This window comes from Ammospiza nelsoni, chromosome 1 (genome assembly GCF_027579445.1).
Source record: "Ammospiza nelsoni isolate bAmmNel1 chromosome 1, bAmmNel1.pri, whole genome shotgun sequence".
Lineage (NCBI taxonomy): Eukaryota > Metazoa > Chordata > Aves > Passeriformes > Passerellidae > Ammospiza > Ammospiza nelsoni.
In genome coordinates, this window is record NC_080633.1 from 106359100 (window position 1) to 106370559 (window position 11460).

At 41.7% G+C, this 11460-nt stretch overlaps 1 protein-coding gene across 1 annotated transcript in view; it reads left to right on the forward strand.

Annotated features, from left to right (window-relative positions):
- The window catches only part of GREB1L (GREB1 like retinoic acid receptor coactivator), a 65251-nt gene that overhangs the window by 49857 nt on the left and 3934 nt on the right, over nt 1-11460 (forward strand). The window contains exons 24-32 of the mRNA XM_059486513.1: nt 1975-2130; nt 2340-2479; nt 4216-4377; nt 4688-4892; nt 5574-5739; nt 6430-6657; nt 8019-8160; nt 9254-9454; nt 11176-11314. Coding sequence (XP_059342496.1) covers nt 1975-2130; nt 2340-2479; nt 4216-4377; nt 4688-4892; nt 5574-5739; nt 6430-6657; nt 8019-8160; nt 9254-9454; nt 11176-11314 — 1539 coding nt within the window. The remainder of the gene's footprint in view (nt 1-1974; nt 2131-2339; nt 2480-4215; nt 4378-4687; nt 4893-5573; nt 5740-6429; nt 6658-8018; nt 8161-9253; nt 9455-11175; nt 11315-11460) is intronic.

Genomic DNA, 11460 nt, shown 5'->3' on the forward strand with positions numbered 1-11460 from the left:
GAACTCCAGCAGAAGAGCAGTTTGGGTTTGGTTGGGTTTTTGGTTGCGGCTTTTTTGCTCCCACTGCTTCTGTTGGAATGCTTCTCCAGAGCCCTTGTGTTCTCATTATTTTTAATACTACTTTATTCTCCACTCCAAATATGTTTCTGTCCCATTTATACACATTCTGTTTAGGATATTATGTATAAACATAATAATTTAAATTAAAATACTTTTTTTCTTCTTTGAGGTTTGTTTCTTTGGAGTGGTCAGGCAACTATCTTACCTCCCCTTCAGCATTCATCTAGGTAGTCTGGATCTTCTTACAGAATTCTCACAAATGACCGGCTCTTCATTCTCTTTATCAGTTTGGTACTCTGGCCTGCACATCTATTTTCAATTTATTCTTCTGGTGCATGGGTGAGCAGAACTGAATGTTTAACCAGCCCAGCCTACGACAGCTCATGTGTTTCCCTGCCCCCACTGAAAGCCCCATGATTGATGAAACCTGTGAATGGTCTTTTCCATTCTCCCTTTTCAGTGGCATTGATGCTTAGCTTGTACTCCAGGGTTTCTCAGCAACTCTGTCATTTCCAACCAAGGTGCTCCCAACCTGCTGCAGAAATGCTTGTTATTAATCCTTTAATGTACATATGACTCACAATTTTTCTGTTAAATATCACCTAGTTTTTGTTGTCACAGTTGTTCAGGCCATTGAATTCTGTCCAGCAATTCCTTTTCCATGTTGACAATGACTCTTAGGAGAGTGCCACCAGCAAACTTAAACCAAATTTTTGTTTAAACTGGTGAGAATAGTGAAAATATTAATCAATGTGCCCCTCTACTGACCTTTTAACTTCACTGGTAATCTCACCTGCCTTACAATGTTTTATGCTGCCATCTTCTATTTATTTAGTCAACTCTTTCAATGTACAGACCATTCTCCATTTTCTTCAGCTGCATTAATAATTTGTCCTATAGTATCATCCCAAGTACTTGAGTCCAGAAGGATAAGATTCATTGCATTTCCTTTGTTCAGTGAATAGGTATTTCATAGCCATATAATGAAAGTAACACAGGATTTATTTAGTCAACCTATATTCATTTTACCTCATTTTTCATTTAATTCAACATCTTTAATTACTTCTTTCACCCTCTCCAAATTTTGAATATTACCCAGGTCAAAGTAATGGACTCAGAGCTCTTTAGATTACTGTCTCTCCTCTTGCATCAGGGTATGGTGAGCCTGTGCTTGTCTGTAGACCCAATCTTCATTTCCCCTGAATTCACTTTTCTAAAATCAGTAACCTCAGTTACACACCTGTTTTCAAGTGTTCTTCCATCTCATTTTAATCTGAATTGACTCATGTTCAAGCTGCACTCCAAAGCTGTTTTCTTAGGCCAGTGTTTTCTACCATTCCCATTGCTGAAACGTGATTTTCTACTTTAGACTTATGTCTGTTGGATCAGTACAGAAGAGTTTCATTTGATCCTTCCTAGCCACATCCTATTCTGTAATAGGAGCATTTCTTCTACTGCCTTTATCATGTACCACCAGCTACTAGCTCATAAATACACACAGCCTCTCTTTCCTTGCTTTCATCCTTCTGCCTTTGGATACTTTTGCTTCTCATTTACCCAGTGCTCTTCATTCCATCACAGAGGGGCTCTAAACTACTACACCTGTGCCTTCTGCACAAATAGGACCATTCATCTGAGCATTTTAAGCTTAAACCAGAGTGAATTACACCTCAGCAGCATGAAAGATACTTAGGAAGCTTCTTCTCCTGCACACAGTTTCTAAGAAATTGCCATTTCTTTGAAATGGCTTTGTGGATTGTAATTTCACTGGTAGTATTTATGATGTTCAGAGATGTTGCTCTGTGTGTGTATGTTTGCCTGTGTGAGTTCCAATGCAACTGTAAAGCAGCAATCATCACATAAGCATCATTTGGTGGGTATCTGATTCTGCTTACCTGAAGTGTGTTGTTCCAGATCATACAGAAAACAGTGAAGTTACTCAGTCTAGCAATGACCACTGGCCAGACATTGAGATCTTCAGCAAAATATCTTTTGACCTGAGTGTACATGACCCTAAGTACAGAAATATAAGTCCTGTGTACACAGAGCAACTCTCAAGAGTGAAACAAGGTAAGTAAAATGTAGACTTTTTAAGGAATACTTTCCTACAGAGATTCAGTGTTTATTGGTTCATTTGAACACAAGTTCACAAGAACCTTTAATCGCCACAATGAAATTGAAAAAATACATTTATGTATTCTTCACATTTTTTACCAGGATCACAATCTCTGTTTTTTAATGCTCCTAAAATTTCTGTTACTTCTTTTCTTTGTGCACAGAAGCAAGCAAAGAAACAAAATCAGAAGAACCTAAGAAAAGGGAGACCGTGTCCATGATGCTGACTAAATATGCAGCTTACAACACCTTCCATCACTGTGAGCAGTGCCATCAGTACATGGACATTAATCCTGCTGCACAGGTTGGTGTCAAGGTGCAAGGGGAAACTGCATCCTTGGTTATTTATTGTGGTCTCTCCAGGCATACTGCTCTCATCTCAGGACTCATGCTTTCCACTCATCCACCTTGCCTCAGATGGAATTGTTTAATTCTTCCATTCTCAGGGGAGATATTGAGCTACAGACCCAGGAGCATCAACTGTGTCTGCCTCGTTCTGCATGAGCAGTTTTCCTCTGCAGCTGCCTCTGGCAAAGGGTGAATATTGTGATTAGTTTTCTGAAGCCAAAGCATTATTCAGCCTGCCCAGAGGGTTTCCAGTGTCTCAGCAGAGAAGACTGTAAAAAATAAGAGAAATGCTTGTCTAACCTAAATGCCAGCCATCCACACCTGTGATGGGAGATGGCAAGACCTCCTTCTTCCTTTCTTTGTATGTAACTGTGCATCCTTCTCAGCAGTAGCTTATGAGTCACTGGACCAAAATGAACATTTTAATCTGTTTAGTTAAAAAATCCTTTCATTTCTAAAGCAAACAGTTATGCTCACAGAAGACTGGCAAGTAAGATTATTCCTGGTTAATAGCTCACACATTATTTCTTAACCACCAGCAGCAATTTACCTGGAAGTTTCTTATCTCCATTCATTCATTCCTTGCTTGCTAATGTTTTCCAGCAGCTTGCTATTAAGATATGGCAGTGTAGACACCCTGACCTGGCAGTGCACAATGCCAGTTCCCTCAGAGCAGCACCAGCAGGTCTGATCTAAACCTCATGCTTCATTAAGTCCGTTGACAGAAGCAAATCCTCCCCAAGGACATCTGTTGTTCCCTCCACTTATCTTTGTGCATGTGGTTAAACATAACTAGTACTAATAAATATAAACATCTACTTCTATGTGCCAGTGTAAGCTGTGTATATAGAATTAAGATAATTAAGCTCAGGAAAATTACACTTTCAAAGGGGAGTCACTGGATAGCGAACATGAAGAGAGAGGGATTCTTAAATGCTTTAACACAACCTAAATAAAGTCGCTTGCATTTTCCATCTTAGGCTAATTATTTCAATTTTTAGCAAAAGATTATGGAAAGCTCATTGGTAAGAGTAAGTGATTTGACTTTGTAGTAAGACAGATGCTTTTGTAGGATGAAATCTATCAGCTGTGTAGGCATTTGTATGCACTTGCATGGTTCAGTGAAGTGCTGTGCAAACTTAAACTCACCCAAATTCTTCATAGCCTTGTTAATGGTGTGGTTGCTTTGGTCACACTACTGCTTAGGAGAGTATTGCCACAGGATGAATACTATACTGACACCAATACAGGAGTGCTCCTACTGAGGTGTCTGAATGACAGTGCATGCTGCTGAGGAGGCACCCCCACATACTGCACTGCTCATTGAATCTTCTAGGTAAATTGATGTGGACAGTTCTTCTGATGTGCATATCTGTGTGTGTGTGAGTGTGTATGTATCTGTGTATTTGACTTCTCTTTGTAAATACTGAGAAATAATTCCTAGCTGAAATGGACTTCAGAAGAGTCCAGTTTGGCCAAAGACCATTACTGGTACAGAAAGCTGATTCCTTTAATAGCAAGGCCTCAATAATGTACCTTATTGTGAGAAAAATTATTACTGAAAGAGAGTGGTTTGGATGTTCTTCTCTGATGGCTACCAGTACTGAAAGAACTGAAAGAACTCCTCCTCCTTACATACTCCTTCTGCGTTACCTGCTTGGAAACCTCTTTTTGCTGCTTATTTGTCTTCAGGTGTCTGACTCCACTCTGCATGCATTCACGTTTTCATCCTCGATGCTGGGAGAAGAGGTTCAGCTGCATTTTATAATCCCCAAGTCCAAAGAGAACCATTTTGTCTTCAGCAAACAGGGAAAACATCTCGAAAGCATGCGACTCCCACTCGTTTCTGACAAGGTGTGTTCTGTGCTGCTCTCACCCATCTGCTGCACGAAGGCAGCTTGCAATACATATGCAAATTAATGGGGGGAGGTTTTTCTGTTGTCTTTTTGTTTTAAAGTCCTTTGTGTAAATCTTTCCTGACTGTCCTTAGAATGGGTTTTTTGACGGCAGACATCCTGCTTTTCTGTTCCTAGTGTCCAGTTCATATGTGTTGCAATAATCAGTGATGTTAAAACCTGGTATAAAAAATAAACAAATGGAAGTCCCTACCAGGAATAACCTGCTTTTTTACATAATGTTGCCAAAATACCTTGTGTTCCGGCAGAATTTGAATGCAGTCAAGAGTCCTATCTTCACCCCATCGAGTGGGCGTCATGAGCATGGGCTCTTGAACCTCTACCATGCCATGGAAGGCATCAGCCACCTGCACCTCCTGGTAGTCAAGGAGTATGAAATGCCACTTTACCGAAAATACTGGCCCAACCACATCATGCTTGTCCTGCCAGGCATGTTCAACAACGCCGGAGTTGGTAAGAGCCACCATCAATGCATTGCTGTGAAGGTACCAAAATCTATGTTGGACAATGTGGATCATGCTGTTGCAGGAAACGCAGCAGCTCCTCACATAACTGCTGTGATAACAGCAGCAATGTCTGTGCAAAAATGTGGAAGAACTGCTGACAGGGGCATGGAATATATGTTTGCATGGATCACTGCCTCCTCAGCTTAAAGTCTGATGTTTTATGGGCCTTATTCACTCATTTTACTCAACCCTGCTGTGTAAATTCTAGATGTTTTACACATATTCAAGTTGCAATGTTTTTGTTAGCAGAAGGTAAATATTAACTGCAGCTGAACACTGGGGTCTTGAACTTTGGAATTTGTTTTCGTGGATGCTGAGTTTATTCTGCAAGAAGTTTTACATAGCTTCAGTTTTAGAATCTTAGCCCCTTCTTGGTTCAAGGTTACTTCATTAATACCCAGAGAATTGTGTTCTGCAGAGTGTCTTAAAGCATCCAGTCTTCTTGGAATCTGCCTTTTATATTTAATCACACTGAAAAAGGACATACAGATTTCTTTTCAAACTAAGGTGATATGAGCACTAAGTTCAGAAAGGGTAATGACTGCAGATGTTTGTGTTACCTTTCTCTGGAAAGAGTGATAAAATCTAATAAAGATGTCTGTACATCATCTTTATGGTATTTCCTCAGGTGCTGCCAGGTTTCTTATTAAGGAACTTTCCTACCACAACCTGGAACTGGAGCGAAACCGCTTGGAGGAGCTGGGAGTGAAGCGCCAGTGCGTGTGGCCCTTCATCGTGGTCATGGACGACTCCTGTGTCCTGTGGAACATGCACAGCCCTCACGAGCAGTCCAGGTTGGTGCCCACCCACGCTGGCTCCTTGCACTGCTCCAGCACTGCCAGCAGCACATCTGTGACCAAGGCTCATCTCCAACATCTGGCAGGGATGCCAGCATCAGAGCAGTAGGAAGGCAGAATGTTTGTCTTGTTGGCCACCAGCATTCAGTTCAACACCTGCTGTTGAACACTTCCACATGGCTGTGCCCTTACATCTGTGTCAGTACCTCCAACAGACCTCTGCTTGTGTTTGTTCTTTGCCCAGAGCCACTCTTCTTTCTAGCCACTGTTTGAGGGATTTTTCAATATGTTACTTTCTTTTGATTCAATCTCTGTTTCCCAGAGCAAACAGTTTATTTGGGGAACTTAGAAGGCATTAAGCTCTTGACCTTCTCAGTGCTTACACTGTCCAGTACAGAGAAAATAGCATTCCAAAAATTATGTGTAAGGTGACTTCTTTTCCCTTCTTAAATTGCTGTGTAAGAACTTACTTTGCTGAAAGGCTCATTTTCTGAATGGTTGCCCTGATGAGGTGCAATTATGAGTCTTCATTTATGTACATATTTTTATAGCATCTGGAGTAAACATTCTCAGTTGTCAATGTAATTTTTTGGTCCTTTTAATACACACACATGTATGAATTTGCAGTGTATGTAATATAAAAATAATAAAATATGTTTGTATGTTGTGTATGATCATGTTTTGCAGCCAGTCCCTGGAGCCTGGGAGTTTCAGCAAGAATGTGTCTTTGAAAAGTGTCCTCCAACACATTGAAGCCACCCCCAAAATTGTTCATTATGCAATATTGGGTGTTCAGAAATGGAACAGCAAGCTGAACACCAGGAAATCAAAGGCTCCATTCTCCAGGTGCCATGTGCGTGATTTTATACTGCTCAACATAGACCTGACCCAGAATGTGCAATATGACCTAAACAGGTAGGCAGCACATATATATCTGTGGAAAAATAGCATATTGGCTTGATAACAACCTTTTCACAATGTTTCTGAATGCTGTTGAGATAAAGAAAAATATCCTACCTTAGGTAATGAGTGCAGAATCACAAAAATAAAACACAACGTGATATACGTTTCATCTGAATGAGTAAGGCATCAAAATAAAACTGCTGTAAGCCAAGAAAACCTGGGGAAGACAGATCAAGGGTAAGGAAGGGCTTCAGAGGACTGAAAAAGTGAGGAAAGAAGAAACTTGAGGAGAAAAAATAATTGGGACACCAAAAGTACAAGAAAGGAGCCAAAATGGCATCAGTTACAGGAAGAATGGGGAGCTTCCAGAGTGCCTAGAGGGAGGGATTCCTTGTATTTCCTTCAGATATAGCTGTCCTCCCTCTTGCCACTTGAGTTTGCAAGAAAAACAGATGAAAAAATTACTTTCTACTATTTCCTTCCTTCCCACCCCCCCCACCCCCACTCTCACCTGACTTCATCCTAAAGCATTTTCAATAAAGCACCCATATCATGGGCCTTTATTGCTAGCTTCATCACAGATTGAAGAAATACCCAATAATTCTTCTCCCCAGACAAGCGAGTTCCAAATAAACCCTGTCTCTGCTGGCCATAAATGGCCCTGGAGCTTCTCACCTTGGGCTCCTGTTGCTGTTTTCAGGGATGCTGTGTGTTTCAGTGAGGAACTGTGGCCTTTCAGTGCAAGCTGGTGTGAATTTCGTAGCTCTTAATTTCACATTCTCTGTCAGATTGAATCATGAGGTGGGAGTCAGCCCATAGAAATGAACAACATCATGAATAGTGGAGGACTAGGATTACTTCCCAGCAGCTTTTTTCCCATAGCCAAGTATTTGTTAAAGCCATATTTTTCTCCTAATTCCAGTTTATGGAGAAATATGTCATATGGAACTGGTTTGTTCAGAGGTGGAAGTTGGTCACTGCAGAGCTTCTGCCAAGTCCAAAATACGTAATACAAAAAACCCCAAACATAAAAATAATTTCAAAAAAAGAAGTAAAGGGTGGGGAGGAAATTATTGATGCCAGTGTGTGATGAGCCTGACTGCAATCCAGATTTGGTGTGGGGAAGAAGCACACAGGCACGCTGAAAAGTGAAGACTAGTTTGGGTTTAGGGTGACCAGCAGCTGCTTTCCTTGACCAGGAGCACATTGAAGGAATGAGTCTTTGGAACTCTGCAGAAAATTTGTGGCACCATATCAGATGATCTCCAAAAATCTCTGCTGAGCCCACAGTGGTGCATTTCAGCAGGGGGTGTGTGAATGGCTGTGCACAGCAGCCACACAGCTGCTTTAGTGATCTTGTGTTTAATGTCCAGGTACTTCTGTGAAGATGTGGATTTTAATCTGAGGACCAACAGCAGCGGCCTCCTCATCTGCCGCTTTAACAACTTCAGTGTCATGAAGAAACATATTCAGGTTGGAGGACAAAAGGACTTTGTTGTTAAGCCAAAAATCATGGTAAGTCTGGTGTACTTAAGGGGTAAAATCAGTTTTCCCTAGAAATAATGAATTCTCTAGTTCTTAGATTTATTTTGTACTTATTTGACATTTGACATTCATGGCTTAATCCATGGTAGGGCTGCTGCATCAAAAATAGAAAACAAGAAACATTTTGCTATTTATAAATTACTAAACAAATCCTCCTAATCTATAAGAATACAGACTGAGATTGGGAAGAGTTTGGTGTAGTTTTTCAGTGGTATCTCTGATAGAGGAAGATTTTGCAGACTGATCCAAAGCAAGCAAGTTGTACCAGATTCAGTTGCAAAAATTCAGCACAGCTACAAGTTTCTGGTGTTTGCTGATTTGTGATGGGTTTCAGTCCTTGCACTTCCTAACAAAAAGAGGGCTGAGGAAAGGCTCTGAAAACTACAACCTTCTGAAATCTCCCCAGGAAATCCAAGTATTTTTTAAAATATATAAAATATTTTACACAGAGTATGTTACACCTATGCCTATGGAGATGTATTTCAAAGGATTGTCTTTAATCTAGGAATCTTACAGTTTGTGTTCCTGGTGGTTTTGAACACATCCCACACCATCTTCCTATAAAAAAGACACCTCCTGTACTTCACAATTTAACTGACTAAACTCTGGGTTTAAGTATTTCTGGGTTTAAGTATTTTTAAGATAATTTTCTGATTTTCCTTTTCTTGTGGTTGCAGTGGAATCTTTAGTAACAGACTGGCCTATGAGAAAACGCCATTGAAAACGCTTTTTATGGATGACTCCGCACAAGGAGTATGTAATATATAATGCCCACAGTAAGGCAGGATGAAGGCCACTGTGACAGTTTGAACTCCCCATTTTATGTCCCTTCTTTAGGCAAGCAGATATCCACAGAAGTACATAGCAAGCACAGAATGAGCAATTAATTTATTTCTGTGCTTTGGTGCTTTGTGAAAATCGAATGGGGAGTTTTGATCCTTTTGTTCCTCGTCTCTCTCTTCCTGCTCTGTCCATGGCAATCCCTTCCCCAGTTAGAGGAACTCCAGCAGAGCAAATACACAGAGCAGGTGGGTTAAAAGGGTTCCCCTTGGTTTCACTGCAGGTCTCAGACAGCGTGGCACCAATAATGCCTCTTCAGTACGTTTGTGCCCCTGACAGCGAGCACACATTGTTGGCAGCCCCGTCTCAGTTCCTCCTGGAGAAATTCCTTCAACATGCAACCTACAAACTCTTCCCCAAGGCCATCCACAACTTCAAGAACCCGGTATTGGCCATCGACTGCTACCTGAACATCGGGCTGGAGGTACAAGAGATTTGCAGGGATGATGGGGACACGGAAATGCAAACCTTTACTTCAATATCTTTGTTGTGTTGAAATGCCCTTCCTCAGCATCAAGGGTAACATTGGAAGACTTTGGTCTCAAACAGATTCTGCTGCTGGAAGTAAAGGAGCAATCCACTGGAGGAGCTGGTGGTGAAGCCTCCAGCTGGCTGGTGTGGGTAGAGACCAGAGGTCTGTGATGGATTAATGTGACTGCTGGGCTGTGCCAGGTCCTACACTTGGGTCCAACAACGCCACGCAGTGCTACAGGCTTGGGGAAGAGTGGCTGGGAAGCTGCACAAAGGAAGAGGATCTGGGGGTGCTGAACATGAGCCAGGGTGTGCCCAGGTGGCCAAGAAGGCCAATGGCATCCTGGCCTGGACCAGGAATAGTGTGGCCAGTAGGACCAAGGAGGGGCTCATTCCCTTGTACTGGGCACTGGGGAGGCCACACCTCGAATCCTGTATTCAGGTTTGGACCCCTTAGTTCAGGAAGAACACTGGTGTGCTGGAGCATGTCTAGAGAAGGGCAGTGAAGATGATGAAGGGTCTGGAGCAGAAGTCTGATGAGAAGCAGCTGAGGGGGCTGGGGGTGTTTGGCCTTGAGAAAAGGAGGCTCAGGAAAGACCTTATCACTCTTTGCAACCACCTGAAAAGGAGAGTGTAGCCAGCTGGGGATCCACCTCTTCTGCCAGATGACAAATGATGGGACAAGGGGGAACAACCCCAAGTTGTGCCAGGGGAGGTTTAGATTGGATATTGAGAAAAATTTCTCCATGGAAAGGTTTGTCAAGCACTGGAACAGGCTGCCCAGAGTAGTAGTGGGTTCACCATTCCAGGAGGTATTTAAAAAATGTGTAGATGTGGCATTTGGCAACATGGTTTAGTGGTGAACTTGGAAGTGCTGGGTTAACAGTTGGAGTCAGGGATCTTGGATCTCATGGACCCATGATAACAGTGGGATCTCAATGAGTGCAACCTAAACAATTCCATAATTTGCAAAGGAATTGGGCATGTCTATCTGAAATAATATTTCATACAAAGCAAAACCCCAAAAGTGATGCCATTCTTGACAAAACCTGGTGTTCATCCTTTGATGTTTTTCTTTTTATGAATCTGTGTTTCAAGGAAATTAGATTTTTGCAAATATGTTCTAGATGTCTGTAGGTGGGGAGTTTAGAATTTTTGAACCTAATGGTCAGCTTGAACTGGGTCTGGAGCAGAGTCAGTGTCTAGCAAGGGTGTTGTTCAGACAAATTTTATGGAGGTCAGTGGTAAGATAGAGGAGGCACTCTTTGTTATATAACAGCCATCACAGCACTGAGACACAAGAGTGCTTGGAACCACAAGCATCAGGATTTCCCCTACTTATGGAATCACTTTGTTTGATAAATGTATCCTTATTAAAATAACCTGTATAATCTATACAGTCATTATAAGCAGGTAATTTGTAGAGGAAAAAAAAATCAAACTGAATTACAGAGAACCCTGAAATAATATGTTGCAGACTTGGTGACCAAATTTGAATCTAGGTTTGTTCTGTGTGTTACTTCTTTGGAAAATTTGCTCAGTACTGCAATCTTGTTGGATTGGATTTTTATCAGAGCACCAGCTGACTTGCCTGTTATCACTTAAGTTACATTCCATTCCATATAAGTCATCCTTAGACATTTCTGAGACATTTCTTTCCCCCTTGTGTTTCAGGTGGCCATCTGCTACATTAGCTCTCGCCCCCACTCAGTCAATGTCAACTGTGAAGGGGTGTTCTTCAGTGGACTTCTGCTCTATCTCTGCGACTCCTTCGTTGGTGCAGAGCTCCTCAAGCGGTTCAGGTTTCTCAAAGGTAACCTCACTTCTCTGCTGGGCATCCTGGCTGCCCCTTTCCAACTAATAACAGCATGGATGAAAAGGGAAAGGCAGAGGAATAAACAGCCTGATTAAACAGCACCATTATTTTCACAGTTTGTTTTGGCACTGTTTTCAAAAGAA